At 43.1% G+C, this 17,882-nt stretch overlaps 1 protein-coding gene across 3 annotated transcripts in view; it reads right to left on the minus strand.

Moving 5' to 3' along the window:
• Window positions 1–17,882, minus strand: part of LOC140458418 (proline-serine-threonine phosphatase-interacting protein 1-like) — a 105,075-nt gene that overhangs the window by 38,969 nt on the left and 48,224 nt on the right. For all 3 annotated transcript variants that reach the window (XM_072552948.1, XM_072552950.1, XM_072552949.1), the window contains exons 4-5: window positions 3,866–3,900; window positions 854–960 (exon numbers count right to left, since the gene is read on the minus strand). In XM_072552948.1, the coding sequence (XP_072409049.1) occupies window positions 854–960; window positions 3,866–3,900 (142 nt within the window). The remainder of the gene's footprint in view (window positions 1–853; window positions 961–3,865; window positions 3,901–17,882) is intronic.

Below are 17,882 nucleotides of genomic sequence, written 5' to 3' on the forward strand. Positions count from 1 at the left end.
AATAGTCTGTCACATCAGAGCTAGATCAGGGAGGGAGACAGCACTTTGAATTCAGCCATTTCTGCTCTGAAAATGGTTCAGCTCTCCTGAATGGGTCATTAAACCCCACTATCTCAGACTATTTTAGGGATAGGTACCAGGATTTTTTTTTATTAAAAACCTACAGAACTGAATCCTGACAAGAGATGGTGCCTTTAGAAAAGTCAGAAGTCACGCAACACCAGATTATAGTCAGACAGGTTTATTTGAAATCTGCGCTGCAAAAGCTGGTGATTTCAAGTAAACCTGTCTGACTATAACCTGATGTCGTGGGACTTCTGACATTGTCCACTCCAGTCCAACACCAGCACCTCCACATGGCTTTTAGAAAAGGCAGCTTTTAAAACAAAAAAAGGGGGGGAAACCCTGACAATTGACAAACCCGAATTCAGGCTTAAACTGATCTCTCAATACTCAAACAGGTCAAGCTCTCAATACAAACTAGAGTTCAGATCATGAAAGATTAACTTTCATTTTATGTAAAAAGCCTGTGGTTTTACATTTCCTCTTCAGCAAGAACAAAAACACATTGTTCAGGTTCAGATTCTTTGTCCCCAGAGTGCTTCAAATGACCGACAGACATTTCAAACAGCATTTTCAGATATTTATCTGGCAAGGACGGTGCAGGTTTTGAATGAAAAAATCTTGCAATGCTCCTACAGGAACATGTGGGGCTTTTGCAAATTCTGAACAAAGTGCAATCTGTCAATATTAAGTAGTTCTGACAATGATACAAGCACAGTGTAATTCACACCGTTCTTAAAAAAGGAGAAAAGTGTCATGTCATCTGTTATCACACACTCATCATTCTTACCTTCTTCCTCGTCTCCTTCTGCCTCTCTCGGAAATCTTCCAGGCGTTTTGCCTCATCCTTTAATGTGATTGCCAGCTGAATGTGTAGATTTCCAATGTTTTCCAATTCTGAAACAATTAAAACATGCACTCTCTGTCTACTCTATGCAATCAACAAAAAAATTAAAAGATTTGGTAGATCACCTTACTCCTCAAATGCACTCCTAGTGGACAGTTTCTTCTCAGATATTGTTGGGGATTAGAGGGGAGAGATGTTTGAATTTAGTGCTACAGTGTCCATCTGGGTCACACAGAATGGAAGCACCCATGACTGAACCATATTGTGGTCTGACCTTGACCAGCTGCTCACACAAATAGTCACATCGCCCTCGGGCTTCACCCTCACTGCTGCCCAGTGAACTCTGAAGCACACGTGAAAAGCCGCTCACAGCAAGCCTTCTTGCTCCAGCTGATTTGCGACTTAATGCACCGGCCCATCAAAAGACAAATGGTATTTGGGGTAGAATTAGGAAAATTAGAGTTCCTACAGTGTGGAAACAGGACCTGCAGCCCAACAAGTCCACACCAACCCTCCGAAAACTATCCCACCCAGACCCACTACCCTACCCTACCCTATTACTCTACACTTTCCTTGACTAATGCACCTAATCTACACATCCCTGGACTCTATGGGGCAAGTTAGCATAGCCAATCTACACTTAGCTGCACAGCTTTAGGCTGTGGGAGGAAACCAGAGCACCCAGAGGAAACCCACGCAGGCACTTGGAGAATGTGCAAACTCTACACAGACAGTCGCCAGAGGCTGGAATCGAACCTGGGTCTCTGGCGCGATGAGGCAGCAGTGTTAATCACCGAGCCACCATGCCACCCAGTTTGGTAAACAAAATCCCAATCAGATTTCACTGGGGAAATCAGAATGTCTTGAGGCTATATGTACACACCTGGTTCTACTACACTGCCAGCAAAGTCACTGCAGCTTAATGGGGTGATACATTGGGTCACAGCAGCAGGGACCATGGCTCGATTCCACCGTCAGATGAGAGCGCAGAGTTTGTATGTTCTCCCAGTGTCTGCGTGGGTTTCCTCTGGGTGCTCAGATTTCCTTGCACAGTCCAAAGATGTGCAGGTTATAGTGGATTGGCCATGGGAAATTGCCCATAGTGTCCAGGGATGTACAGGCTGGATAGATTATTCATAGGAAATGCAAAGTTACAGGGATATGGCAAGGGGGTGGCTCTAGGGATGCTCGGAGTGTCAGTGTGGACTTGATGGGGTGAATGGCCTGCTTCCGCACTATAGGGAATCTGTGATTCAGCCCATTAGGTCTATACTGGAGGGCTGACCTGGTTCGATTTGGGGAATCTTCTTGACACCAAGGAGATTTTAATTCCTAATTTTCAATGAGGGCCAGGAAAGTAATATTAGGCAAAAGTGGGAAAAGCACAGCAGATCAGACAGCATCTGAGGAACAGGAAAATCAACGCTTCAGGCATAAGCCCTTCATCAGGGATGAGGCTTGTGGTCAGAGGGCTGAGAGATAAATGGGAGGGGGGTGGGGCTGGGAAGGTAGCTGGGAATGCAGTAGGTAGATGAATGTGGGGGAGAAAGGTGATAGTTTGGAGAGGAGGGTGGAGAGGATAGATGGGAAAAGGTAATGGGCAGGTCAAGAGGGTGGCACCCTTTCCTTCGCCCCTACCTCCATCTACCTAACATAGTCCCGATTACCTTACCCCAGCCCCACCCTTCTCCCATTTCTCAGACCCCTGGCCCACAAGCCTCATCCCTGATGAAGGGCTTATGCCTGAAGCGTTGATTTTCCTGTTCCTTAGATGCTGTCTGATCTGCTGTGCTTTTCCAGCACCACAAGCCCAACTCCAATCTCAGCATCTGCAGTCCTCACTTTCTCCCAAAAGTGGGAAAACACTATTTTCCATCAGGGATTTAAAAAGTAAAAATTCAGAGTGTTGAAACTTGTTTTTTTTTTTAAAATCAAAGTTGGATTCCTAGTGGTGAAGGCCCAATAAAACCTAGAAAAGGATTCAAAATTATTGTCTTTTCAGCATTAGTTTCATTTTTGAGGAGGGGGGTGCGAATGAATTGGCAAAGGGGTGTTTGAGACAAAGGGAAAAACAGATGAATCTCTTCGATTTAATAACTTTGCACAGTTCCTGAAAATGTTCTTATTGTAGTCTCAAAGTTCTGATGACACCCATAAACCACCCCAAGCTGAACTTGTGATTTATGTCATGTAAAGATAAGGAGGCCAACATTAACTGAGACAAGCTAAATAAGTACAAATTGATAATTCAAATCCTCCAAGACTCAAGATCTTCTTGTGTGTAAGGATTAAGAGTGCATTGTGGTGCCCTTGGCTTACCCAGTAGCTCTTGGTCAGAAGGTTGCACATTCAGATATCCACACAAGGACTCAAGTCATAAAGATTCCATTGGTGAACACAGGGGCAGAAGGAGGCCGTATAGCCCCTCAAACCTGCTCCACAATTCAACGAGATCATGGTTGATCTCTTACCTCAATGTAAGATTTTCACACTATTCCCATACTCCTTTGATATATTTAATACCTAGAGAGAGATCTATTGATCTGTCTTAAACTCAGCCAATGATTGAGCTTCCACAGTCCTCTGGGGAGAGAGAATCCCAAAAATATTTACCACCCTCTGAGTGAAGAAATTCTGCCTCATGTCAACACATGATTCGGAGACGGTGTCTCCTGGTTCTGGATCTCCCATCCAGGGCAATATTCCGTATCTACTCGAAAAGAATTTTGAGTGCTTCAGCAAGATCATCAGTGCAGTTTCATGTATGTGATCAGGGTAACCAATCCCTGCAGCTCATAGTAACTGGGTGCAAGATACACGGGATAAATAAAAATAACCATTCCGGGTTCGAGGTGATATTAACATCTGAGCAAATGGATATCATTAGAAGAACCCCATAAAAGGTAAAAGTAAATGTATATGACATAAATACAGATTCAAACCTCTGCTACTTACGTTGCTTTAGACTGTCAAATGCTATTCGTAGAGTACTGAAAAAGAAACCAGAGGAGACTTCATCAATAATAAAAAAAGATATATGCCATAAAAACTTCACTCTTGCCAAGCTTCTGCCTAACATTGCTTTATGCAGCCGAGCGTCAAATTCTGTCAGATATTGCTCTAGTGAATCACCCTGGAAATATATAATTGTATCAAAAGCACGGCAGGAGCTTAATGTGTTTTTTTTTAAAAAGCTGAGTACATTTTTCAATTAATCAAATCCTTTCCACCTTTCCCCTAATGAGGGAACTATTCTTTTTACAGTAAAGCTCTCTCAGTTTAACACAGAATCCCTACAGTGTGGAAGCAGGTCACTTGGCCCATCGCATCCACGTTGCCCCTGCAAAGAGCATCCAACACCGATCTCCCCTGCCTTACCCTATCCATGTAATTCTGCATTTCTCATGGCTAATCCATTTACTCTGCACACAAGATTAAGCGTTGACTAGGTTGTGTGTGTAATGTGACTTTGTGGATTGGTAACTCTTGTTTCCAGCTTTTGACCTTATTTGTTGAAGGGAATGTGGGTGCCACTAACTGGGCCAGCATTTATTGCTCATTTCTAACTGCTGTGGAGAAGGTGATGGTGAGCTATCTCCTTGAACTGCTGCAGGTTACCTGCTGTTAGTGCGAGGTATTTGATCCAGTGACACTGAAGGAGCAGTGATATGGTTCCAAATCAGATGGCAGGGGACTTGGTGGTGGTGTTCCTCTCAACCTACTCCCCTTACTCTTCCAGGCTGGTCATACATTTCAGGGTTAGAAGTCCACAGCAGGATGGGACCACATCATCACGTCTCACACAAGTGAGGACAGAGGTCTTGCACGGTTATAAAGTATTGCCCTTTAGAGAGGATTTCAAGGTGAGGCCTTGTCTACCTGCTCCCGGTGAAGATGGGGATGATGTTGAGGAAGTGCGGGACCAAATGGGCAGACATCATTTTTCATCCGCGCTCACCTGGTTTTACCTTGGGAGAGGGCTGCCATTCCCAGCTTACGACAGTAGTACAGTTCTACACTTAAACCTGTTTCAGCAGGTCATACACATTAGTAAGTACCCAGAGACCTGGACAGCATGGTAGCTCAGTGGTTAGCACAGCTGCCTCACAGTGCCTGGGACCCAGGTTTGATTCCACCCTCAGGAGAATTTCTTCCTGTGTCGGTGCAAGTTTCCTCCAGGTACTCTGGTTTCCTCCCAAAGACCAGCAGATTAGATTAGATTCTCTACAATATGTAAACAGGCCATTTTGCCCAACAAGTCCACAGTGACCCTCTAAAAAGGGTAACCCTCCCAGACCCATTCCCCTACCCTATATTTATCCCTGACTAATGCACTTAGTACTATGGGCAATTTAGCATGGCCAATTCACCTGACTTGCACATCTTTGGACTGTGGGAGGAAACCAGAGCATCTGGAGGAAACCCACGCAGACACGGGGAGAATGTGCAAGACAGTCGCCCAAGGTGGGTATCGAATCCGGGTCTCTGGCACTGTGAGTTAGCAGTGCTAGCCACTGAGCCACTGTACCACCTTAATGATGCATACTAAATTTCCCATTGTGTTCAGGAGTGTGTAGGCTCAGTGGATTAGCCAGGCAAAATGCAGGGTTACAAGGGGAGGGTAGGCAGCTGAACGGGATGCTCTTCAAAGGGTCTGAAGTCCTTCTAAACTATTTGTTAAACCACTCCCTGCCATTGAGCTCCAAATTCTTGCCATTCTTTGAACGGGGAGGATTATTGGTAAGGGGGAGACAAAAAAAAAAATCAACTTTTGTGCAGTGAAGACTGGTTAATGTTGTCCAGTTCGATTCATGTTGGAGTCAGAGTTTTACAGCACAGAAAGAGGTCCTTCAACCCGGTCGTCTGTTTCTGTGCAGTACATCTCTATGACTCTGTCTGTGTCGCTCTTCAAGCCTCTATCCATTCATTCTAATCCTATTTACTGCACATGACACCTAGCCTTGTAGCTACTGCATTTCAAATGCTCATCTGATAAGTCTTGATAGTTCTTGCCTCTCACCATCCTTTCAGCCAGTGAGTTCCAGACACCCACCAACCTACTAGGTGAAAACTTTTGCCTTAAACACTCTCTAATCCTCCTGTTCCTGTGCCCTCTGGTTATTGACCCCTTTACTTGGGAAGAATTTCTCTCTCTTTATGTTCCTCAGAGTTATGTTCACTTCGATTAGATTCCTCCCTGCCCCCTCCCGAGCTTGGTCTGCTCCAAAGAAAACCAGCCCTCTTCAGGGATTAATTTCTCCAGCCCAGGCAACATCCTGATGAATCACTCCTGCACCCTCTCTAGGGATGACATCCTTCTTATGGTGTAGTGATCAGAACTGTACACAGTACTCTCGCCTAACTGGTTGCTGGGAAAATCATTAGAAAGGCCGGCGTGTACTCTGCAACTGGGAAGTTCTTGCAACATCGTGGGTAGTGTCCCTGCCTCTGAGCTAGAAGGAGAAAGTGAGGACTGCAGATAGAAGCTCTGAGCTAGAAGCTCCAGGTTGGAGTCCCACACCAGGGACTTGGTCATAAAAAGGTACGTTCACAATACAGCCAAACAGGTCAATGACACATCCTTCAAACAACATCTACTGATAACAGGCTAGTGCCAAATTTCTGAAAACAATTAGCTCTGGAAGCAGTGTTACCATCTAATGCAGTCTGTAGGGACGTGTAAGACCCAATGGAACAAGGGAGCAGACAATGGATATTTTAATTAAAAGGTAAATTGGGCACGAATTGTTATATAAAATGTCAGGAGCTGGTAAACAGTAATTCATGTAGTGTGCTTAACAGATACCAAGTGCTCACTAAAAAGTGTGAACCTGGATTCAGTTCAAAACCATTTCTGTTGTAAAACACTATGAACACGCTTTGTCAGTTTCACACAATGCGACATGTTAAAAGAAAGAATGAGAGCAGTATTAGACACAAAAAACAAACAACAGTCCTTCAAAACGGATCCCTGAACCCAGAACATTAACTCTGCTTTTACTCCACAAATGTTGCCAGACCTGCTGAGTTTCACCAGCAATTTTTGTTCCATAATTTCCGACATCTGCAATCCTTTTGGTTTTTTTGACTAGTATTAGGCAGTCTGATTAATAAAATGTGAAACGTTAGGAAAGGGTGTGATAACTGGGCCGTTGAGTTAGCTTCAGTCCTCACAAGAAGAGTTATTTACTCAGAGCTGGAACTCGGAGACAATTTCAACTTCACAGATTTCAAAACAATAATACAAAAAAAATAAGAGTGGGGTCACTTTAAAAACACTTAACCAGATCCTGCAGAGCTTCCTTATTTCTAACTATTGACCCCATGGGCACTTACTTCACCAAAGCAGTAATTTTCAACTCCCTCCTTGAGAGATAGGGTTCATTTCCAATACTGATGGAATTTCTCCAAATCCTGGGGACCTGTGCCCCAAATTCCAAAAGACAGCATTGAGTAACAACAATAAACAATGGGCTAATAATTTTAAAGAAGTACTTTTTAAAAAAAAACTAAAGTTGTCATAGTTCCAGAGGACCGTAGGGCTGCTTAGAGAGAGATGACTGGTGATGGTTTGACCTGGGGTCACCATGCCTCAGGAAAAGGGGTGAAGTTGAGAAGGGGGAACCTCCACGGTAACCCTAGCCAGTAATGGGAGAGGTGTCAGTTAGCTGGATTGCAATATATAGCAGAAGGCAACAGAGTGAGTTTAATTCCCATACTAACTGAGGTTACTACAAAGACCCCATTCTCACCGCTCCCCTGAGGCATGGGTGACCTTTGGGTTAAACCCAATCACCAATGACCCCTCCCTGAGAAGAGGGAGTGAGACTAGCAACAGGCACAACTGATCACGGAAATCCAACCCACTGCTCCCACTTTCTTCCAATATCCTTTGATCTCTCTAGCCCTAGGAACTATATCTATACCTTTCTTAAACATTGGCTGGATGTCTGACATTTTCAGGAATCCTCATTTCGGAAACTTGTTTCTAAAGTTTGTCACAGGATCACTTTGTCGTCCTGATCAGTCAAATTATGGGACGCCTGAAAAGCCAAACTTATCTGAAGCTGGCAATCTGAAATGCACAGAGTAGAGAAAAAAAAAAGAGAGGTGGGAAATCCAGAGATGGAAATTACAGCAATGTTTCAGCAGGTAAACTTGTGGGAAAGCAGGGCATGGCTTCACCAGACAAACCTAGATCACGTGGGAGTGGGCCATTCGGCCCCTTGAGCCTGCTCCACCATTCATTGCAATCATGGCTGACCTGACGTCTATCATGTCCACTCTCCCTCCTGATCAATAATCTACCACTATCAACTTTAGGTTAGCATTCTGGAGAGAAGTTCAAATCTCACCAATTGAGCTGGCATGTTTAAATGGAATTAACCAGTAAATCTGGAGTTAATAGCTAATCATTATTCTTGGTGATCATGAAGCTACTGGCTAGATAATGTACCAGGTGGGTTGTAGGATTATTACAAGGGGTCATGTTACACAATGACCTCAGCTCCAGGGTTGTGACATAACATGCCTAAACAGATTGATTAAAATATCTATAAATCCATCAGTTTCAGTAATGCCCTTTGGGGAGAAGGCAAGGCTCCAGACTCATGCCACTGTAGTGAACTCTTAAATGCCCTCAGAAATGGTGGTGGCCAGCCACTTTGTTGTTGGCACCTCAATACCATCTGCTCCTGGGTAATAAATGTCCATTAGGGAAGGAGAAATCGGCCATCCTCACCTGGTCTTGCCTACATGTAACTCCAGACTCACAGCAATGTGGTTGATTCTCAATTGTCTTCTGGACAATTAAGGATGGGCAATACGAACATTAGTATCAAGAGCAGGAGTAGGCCATGTGGTCCCTTGAGACTACTCTGCCATTCAATAAGATCATGGCTGATCTTTTCCTGGACTCAGCTCCACTTACCCATCCTCTTAAGATTTTTTTGAACGGAAAGAATTAAGAGTTATCCTAACATTTACTGAGGAAGCCTCAACCACTTCACTAGGCAGAGAATTCCATAAATCGGCAATCCTCTGGGTAAAGAAATTCCTTCTCAATTCAGTCCTAAATCTGCTCCCCCTAATTTTGCCCTCGTCAGAGTTTCACCTGTGAGTGTCTATCTTACCTATACCCTTAATAATTTTATGTTTCTGTAAGATCCCTCCTCATTCTTCTAAATTCTAGTGAATGTAATCCCAGTCTACTCAGTCTGTCCTCATAAGCCAAACCCCACAACACCGAAATCAACCTACTGAACCTCCTCTGCACCCCCTCCAGTGCCAGTACACCCTTTCTCAAATAAGGAGACCATAACTGCACACAGTACTCCAGGTGTGACCTCACCAGCACCCTATACAGCTGCAACATAACCTCCCAGCTTTTAAACTCAATAAATGCTGGCCTAGCTAGTGACACCCTCATTCTGGTGAATTCATTCAAAAAATGCTAGCCAACCAGCATCCATTCTATAGGATTATGGCTGATCATCCAACTCAGTATCCACAGAATATCATAGAATCCCTACAGTGTGTATTTCTTCCAATATCTTTTGGACGCTCTAGTCCTAGGAACTATATCTACACCTTTCTTAAAAGCCTTCAATGTTTTAGCCTCAATAGTTTCCTTTGGCAGAGAATTCCAAAGGCTCACTCAGTGAACAAATTTCCCACCATCTCTCTCCTGAAAAGCCTATACCTTATCCTTAGACTGTGACTCCTAATTCTGGACTCCCCAGTTCAATCGGGAACATCCTTCCTGTATCTACCCAGTCTAAGCCAGAGAATTTTATAGGTTGTTACAGGAGGTTCCCCACTCATTCTATTAAACTGCAGTGAATACACAAACAAAAAAAAAGCTGGTGCAGGAGTAGGCCATTCGGCCCTTCAAGCCTGCTCTAACATTTAAGAAGATCATGATCATGCAATTTCAGTATCCCACTCCTGCTGTCTCTCCATACCCCTTGATCCCTTTAGCTGCAAGAGCTACATCCAACTCCCTCTTGAATATAACTAACAAACTGGTCCCAACAGCTTCCTGTGGGAAAGAATTCCACAGGTTCACAACTCCGAGTGAAGAAATTCTTCCTCAACTCAGTCCTAAATGGCTTACCCCTTATTCTTAGATTGTGACCCCTAGTTCTGGAACTTCCTCAACATCAGGAATGCTCTTCCAGCATCTAGCCTGTCCAGTCCCATGAGGATTTTATGTTTCTATGAGACTCCCCCCGCCCCCCCCCCCCATCCCATTCTTCTAAATTTCAGTGAGGTCAAACCCAGTTGATCCAGACTTTCTTCACGTCAGTCCTGCCATCCCAGGAATCAGTTTGGTGAACTCGCTGGACTCCTTCAATAGCAAGAAGATCCTTCTTCAGACTAGGAGACCAAAACTGTACACAATACAAGGTGTGGCCTTATCGATGTAGTCCTAACCACCTCAGTATCACTGTTCCAGGAATCAATCTGGTAAACCTCCTTTGTACTCCCTCAATAGACATAACATCCTTCCTCAGATTAAAAACCGCAAACAATACTCCAGCTACTCCAAATACATATCACTGCCTGAACATTCAATGCAATGGGTCACATTATCCTCATTAGGATTTTTGATCCTGAATATTGATCCTGAATATTGGTCCCACAGGAAGCTGTTGGGACCAGTTTGTTAGTTATATTCAAGAGGGAGTTGGATGTAGCTCTTGCAGCTAAAGGGATCAAGGGGTATGGAGAGACAGCAGGAGTGGGATACTGGAGTGGGCGGCACGGTGGCACAGTGGTTAGCACTGTTGCCTCACAGCGCCTGAGATCTGGGTTCAATTCCCGCCTCAGGTGACTAACTGTGTGGAGTTTGCACGTTCTCCCCGTGTCTGCGTGGGTTTCCTCCGGGTGCTCCGGTTTCCTCCCACAGTCCAAAGATGTGCAGGTCAGGTGGATTGGCCATGCTAAATTGCCCCTAGTGTTATGTAAGGGGTAAATGTAGGGATATGGGTGGGTTGCGCTTCGGCGGGGCGGTGTGGACTTGTTGGGCCGAAGGGCCTGTTTCCACACTGTAAGTAATCTAATCTAATATTCGTCTATTCCTACTCTGAAGCTGCTGTATTGGACCTTGAAGTCCAATATTATGTGCCAGAGTTTTAAAAAAAACAACATTTTTACACTGTTATCCTCCGTCTGCTTTGGAAGCTTTAACTGGAAACGAGTGTGTTTTCTGAGAAAATATTTGCATTTAATTTACATAAACCACAGAAAGAACTTGGAAGCAAGTCATTTAAAAAAGGCTCAATGACAGCGAAATTTCCATTGAGTGAGTTTCATAGGAGGAAATGTTCAAATAATGTTCATTCTCTTTATAAACAAGATTTTGTTCATGACTTTTCCATTAACCTGGGTTACTAGGTTATAAAATGGCACTCATTTCCTCCTGTATAAATAATCTGAAATGTTTTAAAGCAGCTAAAATGTGAGTTTAGTAAGCTTCATAGAGATGGAGGATTGGTCTTTTGGAGAAGTCCATAAGATATAGAAGCAGGAGTGAGCCATTCGGCCCACCGGGTCTGCTCCGCCATTCAATGAGTTCATGGCTGATCTGGTAATCCTCAACTCCACGTTCCGGCTTTCACCACCTTGATTTGCCACAACATTTTCTGAAATTAACCAAAAGGCTTCATTTTCCTGCAAGTACCACTGATGAGCAGACTGATCACTAACCTTCTTACTTTCCCCTCATTGCTATCCGGTATTTGACAAGTTACTATGGTGATTCCCCATCATTCTTTCAGACTCCAGTGAATATAGTCCAAAGTGATCCAGTCTTTTCCCATCCATCAGTCCCACCATCTCCATTCACTAAACCCTCTCTTGTTACTCCCTCAATAGGCAGAATTGATCGGTGAACAGTCTAAAGGGTGCATTCTGTGGAATGCTCTGCCCCAGAGGGCAGTGGAGGCCCAGTCTCTGTATTCATTTAAGAAAGAATTGGATAGAGCTCTTAAAGATAGTGGAGTCAAGGGGTATGGAGATAAGGCTGGAACAGGATACTGATTAGGAATGATCAGCCATGATCATATTGAATGGCGGTGCAGGCTCGAAGGGCAGAATGGCCTACTCCTGCATCTATTGTCTATTGTCTATTCTGAGAGAATGACGTCATCTGGCAATGGTCATGCCATTCTCTGGCTCATTTAACAAAGCAATATCTTGGCCAGAGTCCACTTGCTAATTCTCTTTTCACACAATATAAAACACTGTTCCCCTTTTCTTTTTATGAGAATACTAAAGTCAACTGAGTTCAAGATGAGAGATTTTGACAAGGTGTCTATTTTTAGCTGTATGCAGTTCTGTAGAGCCAAATAACAGTTTTATTTGTTCCAAAACATACTCTTTGACTGTCTTCAATCCTACCCCACATCAAAGATTAAGCAGTCAGCCTATGTCAAAGATCCATCAATGATGGTTTTAAAAACATGAGTTGTAGGCAAGCATAAAAAAAAAGATATGATGGTGCTTTCATGGCAAAGCTGAGCTCAATAATCTCCCCCCCACTCCCCCACCATGTGTTCAAGCCTGCACTCTACCACTTCATGCTATAACCATTGATGACCTGACCTACCCTCTCATTTGACTCAGTGGTTAGCATACTGATCTCCATGTCACAAGACACCAAAGTAGAAATTGCTGGAAACACTTAGCAGGTCTGGCAGCATCTTTGGAGAGAAATCTGAATTAAGGTTTCAATTCTAGTTCCGAGGAAGGGTCACTCAACTTGAAACGTTGACGATTTCTCTCCACAGATGCTGCCACACCTGCTGAGCTTTTCCAGCAATTTCTGTTTGTGTTTGATTTACAGCATTCGCAGTTGTTTTGATTTTTATCCACCTCACAAGACTCTGGGTTCAAGTTCTGGAGCAGGACTTCTGTTGTTAAAGCAATGTATACTGACAGAGTGCTGCACATAGAACATTAAAAACTCTGATCTCACCACGCAGCCTGAATGACTTTAGAAAATCTCAGTGCTTTTTTTTGAAGGAATTCACGTTGATACAAAGAAATATTGTGTTTTAGGTTATTACCTTTACTAACTCATTCACCAGCTCACTATATTTACTAAAGACTGGGTTCCTGTTCATTCATAACCCTTCACTAACCTGTTGTTTAATAGAACATTGTTAACTTTAATAGTTTTGTAAATATTTTACTAAAAACACACATCAGTCCAACTGGTTTATTTGGAAGCACTAGCTTTCAAAACACTGCTCCTTCATCAGGTAGCTAGTAGGGTAAGATCATAGGACACAGAATTTATAGCACAAGATCATAGTGTCACGCAACTGATACGATATATTGAACAAACCCAGATTGCTTTAAATCTTTCATCTTTTAGAATATGTTGTAGATTTCGATTAATTGATATGTAAATTCCAGAACTTCTTTCAAGTCGCGTTCCCAGAGTCACATTCTAACCTTGAGTCACTGGTTCAATTTCCAAAGTAGGCACTACACTACACTACACACAAGCACACACACATCCCCTTCCATACTCTCTCACTCATGCAGACCCCCACCCCCCCATACACACACACACTCCTGCACACAGCCTCTCACATATTCCGTTACACTCTCACACACTCTCTCCTCTTCACATGGACGCACACACAAACTCTATGGCGTGAATGTGCATTTGCAGATACATTCTATTTTGCTGAAAAAGCACACAGTCAATCCAGGTGACATTTTATAAATCCCTACTTTGGAAATAGAACCAGTCTGACTCAAGATTGGAATACCAGACAGACTCGAACCCCACACCTTTAATGCATTATCTGAGCTGTCACTTTTTAAAAAAAATATAAAAAACCTTAGGTCAGCTCGGGGCTGTGACTTGGAAGAAGTTCTGGGATTTACATATTAATGAACCGAAACCTGCAACCCATTCTAAAAGATAAAAGACTAAACAGCAATCTAGGTTTGTTTAATATATTGCATCAGTTGCATAATCAGACACTATGATCTTGTGCTATAAATTCTGTGTCCTATGATCCTGCCCCACTAGCTACCTGACTAAGGAGCAGCGCCCCAAAGGCTAGTGCTTCCAAATAAACCTGTTGGACTATAACCTGGTGTTGTGTGATTTTAAAACATTTTGTCCACCCCAGTCCAATACTGGCATCGCCACATCATGACCTCTTAATTATGCAAGGAGACCAGATAGACACTCTTAATCCCATCAGTAGTAGCAGCCAACACTTAGCACCGATCTCCTGTCTCCCAGGACAGAAGCCCCTCAAACCTTTGAATACTATAGATAAAACAATGTAACACCACAGTAGTAGAATTTTAATCTATGTAAGAACCGTGTATAAAGGGGCGCTTGTAAGTGCTGTATTTCATGATTCTTTTGCCACCTCAAACTTGTGCCCTTTGCAGTTGCTGAATAAAAGGAGGATATTTTCACCACTCACCCATTTCAGTCATTATGTGATCACGTGCCCACAATTTGGTCATTATTCTTCTTTAACTGGATTCACAAAAGCGCATTGCTGTTTGTGGGAGCGTGCTGTATGCAAATTGCCTGCCCTGTCTGTTTCCAATGGTTGCCACATCTAATATTTATGCAAGATGCTGTATGACTGCATGTCTTTCTTGACATTGTTATTGCTACAGTACAACACCAGGGGTGCTGATTAACCACTGTAGGCTTGCATATGCATCCTTCTGTCAACATGCAAACTATTACAGCAAAGATCAGAAACAAGAATCTGGCTGATTACTCTGGATGATCAGTTCAAGTCACAAAGGAACAGGTCACTTTGCGACCACAGCTCAACCTAGTAAATTCTCCTGGACACACCTCGGCAAAGCTCCCATTTTGAGCTCATCATGACATCAGTATTCTTGTAAATGGAAAAGAACAACAACATTTTATATTAAGAGAGAATAGAATTACCAAGTGGAATCTGATTGGCCAAGATCTTTCTTTGTTAAATGAAACAGTACAGAACGAACATTGACACAAAACCTTGGTATTCTGTAGACCATGCCTGCTTTAGACTGCTCCCTCGATGGCAAATGGTTGGGGGGGGGGGGGGGGGGGGGGGGGGTGAAGAAACTGGGGGAATTGAAATATTCTGTGTTTGACAACAAGAGAATGACAGAGCAGGACAATTCAATAGGTTTCCAAAAATCAGAATGGAACCAGATTATTTGTCCAAAATTGTCAAAAGATGAACAATGCTAACTGTACTAAAGCAACTTTAGTCTAGGGCAGGTGCATGATTACATGTAGAAACCAAACCTTCACTAGCATAGATATTCTTTGGAGAAACCCTGTCTGGATTCATCATTCAAATGCACTGAACAGCATGACATTCATGTTTTTACAGAAGAGGTAATTACCTTACTGCCACAGGAAGTAAAAATTCAAGTGCAAGTACACATTTAATGTACTTCAGGTTAATCTCAGTCATTAAAAGTGACCTTTTATAAATATGGAATCTCATTCTTTCAGGTTTTAATTGTTGTTTGAGATTTTATTTTTAAAACTTAAAAACTTTCTGTTGTTCTTTTTTAACTTGATAAAAATTTTCCTACCGTTTTCTCTACATTCAACATTACATGAACAGTTCAAATGAACAAGTGAGAATGGTGAATTTGCACACACAATCAGGAAGGAGAGATCACATCCAGAAGGGAGACACAGCCCAAGTGAGTGTATAGTTCAGGGAATTTGCAGACAGTGTGGGAGCACAGTGCAGACGGGGAAAGAGGAGTTTTTTTGCTTGTTTTTTGGCTCAGTTTCAAAAGATCTTTTAAAAGATAGGATAAAATCCAAGCCCAGAATCAGGGGTCTAGCCCAAAAAGGTGACATCACAGATAAATCTTAAGTTCACTGGTTGGTGATAGTTTAATTAGTAACTATCTATTGTAAGTTACCTTCATTTGAATGTAAATAGGGGAAATATATATGGGCTTTAAAATTAAAGATCAGTGTGAAAACTTTCTACAAGAACCAAAATCAAGCAGTAAGTACCATATATACAAGTGAGTATTAGGCAAATGTTTTCGATTCTTTTTAAGGTTAAATTTATAGAGTCAACTATTACATGGATATTACTTTTAAAGGGCTGAAATTCATACCGCATCATTAGCAGAAGTCCAAGTGATCTCTAAATGAATAAAGAAAAACAATGAATTATGGTAGCTCTGAAAATCTGGAGCAGAATACAACAGTTAGTAGACTGGGAGACCAGGAGTAGAGTAGAACAACGGGCAGAATTAGATTCGATTCCTTACAGTGTGGAAACAGGCCCTTTGGCCCAACAAGTCCACACCGATCCTCTGAAGAGTAACCCACCCAAACCCATCTCCCTCTGACTAATGTCCCCTAATGCTACGGGCAATTTAGAATGGCCAATTTGCCTGACCTGCACATCTTTTGGATTGTGGGAGGAAACCAAAGTACTCAGAGGAAACCCATGCAGACACAGGGAGAATGTGCAAACTCCACATACATAGACAGTCGCCCCAGGCTGGAATCGAACCTGGCATCCTGGTGCTGTGAGGCAGTAGTGTTAACCACTGAGCCACCGTGCCACCCCGGAAAGCTGGAGCAGGATGTGACTATCAACACACTGACTCGAACATTGATCTGCTATCTGTGAAGAACTAGGGACAACTCTTACACAAGATATGAAAAATTCAAGGTTATTTGGCCAAAAATAGGGGGTCGACCTTTACGTGAGATTGATTACTACTTGAGCACGTACGGTAATTAATGCCAAGTCAGGCATCATGGTGGCTCAGTGGTTAACACTGCTGCCCCACAGCACTAGGGACCTGGCTTCGATTCCAGCCTCGAGTGACAGTCTGTGTGGAGATTGCACGCATTCTCCCTTTGTCTGTGTGGGTTTCCTCCGGGTGCTCCAGTTTCCTCTCACAATCCAAAGATGCGCAGATTAGGTGAATTGGCCGTGGTAAATTGCCCATAGTCAGGGGTAAATGTAAGGGAATGGGTCTGGGTGGGTTACTCTTCAGAGGGTTGGTGTGGACTTGATGGGCCAAAGGGCCTGTTTCCATACTTTAGGGAACCTAATCTAAAAACATCGTGTCGCACAGCATGGAAAACAGACGCTTCAGTCCAACCAGTCCACGCCAACTACAATCCCAAACTAAACTAGTCCCACCTGCCTGCTCCTGGCCCATATATCTTTCCAAACCCTTCCAATTCATGTATCAATCCAAATGTCTTTTAAATGTTGTAACTGTATTCAGACCCACCACTTCCTCAGGAAGTTCATTCCAAACGAGAATCACCCTTTGTAAAAAAAAATTGCCTTTTTTTAAAAAAGAAAAAAAGTGTCCCTCTTTTTCTCTCTCACCTTAAAAAAAAAATGTGTCCTCTCGTCTTGAAATTCCCCATCTTGGGAAAAAGACGACTACCATCAACTTCATCTATGAATTGAAGACAAAAAAAGATGCTGGAGATCACAGTGGGTCAGGCAGCATTCATGGAGGGAGAGCTAGCTAATGTTGAGTTTCGATTATTCCAGAGCTGATGTGTGGAAAGGCTAGCATTTACGTTGCAAACGTATGTGGGGGAGCTAGTGGTCCCCGTTGTAGTTCATAGTGATCACATCTGTAGCAAGTGTTGTTGCCTGAGGAAGTCCAGCTCAGAGTTGATGAGCTGGAGTCTGAGCTTTGAACACGGTTACACCGCAGGGAGGAGGAAAACAAAAGTTACCTGGACGCATGTTTCAGGTGGTAGTCACACCCTTTAGATTAACAACATAAATTTGATCAGGGAGCAGAGGATGTGCCTGCCAGTGAGGCAGTTAGAGGGATCCAGGCAGTAGTGCTGAAGGGCTCTCTGTTCTGGAGCTTGACTTAATAGGTTTGAGATTCTTGCTGCCTGTGTGAATGAGAGTGGGGCCTGTAGGGAGAATGAGCAAATTGACTGTAGCACTGGTAAAAGGAG

This window comes from Chiloscyllium punctatum, chromosome 33 (genome assembly GCF_047496795.1).
Source record: "Chiloscyllium punctatum isolate Juve2018m chromosome 33, sChiPun1.3, whole genome shotgun sequence".
Classification (NCBI taxonomy): domain Eukaryota; kingdom Metazoa; phylum Chordata; class Chondrichthyes; order Orectolobiformes; family Hemiscylliidae; genus Chiloscyllium; species Chiloscyllium punctatum.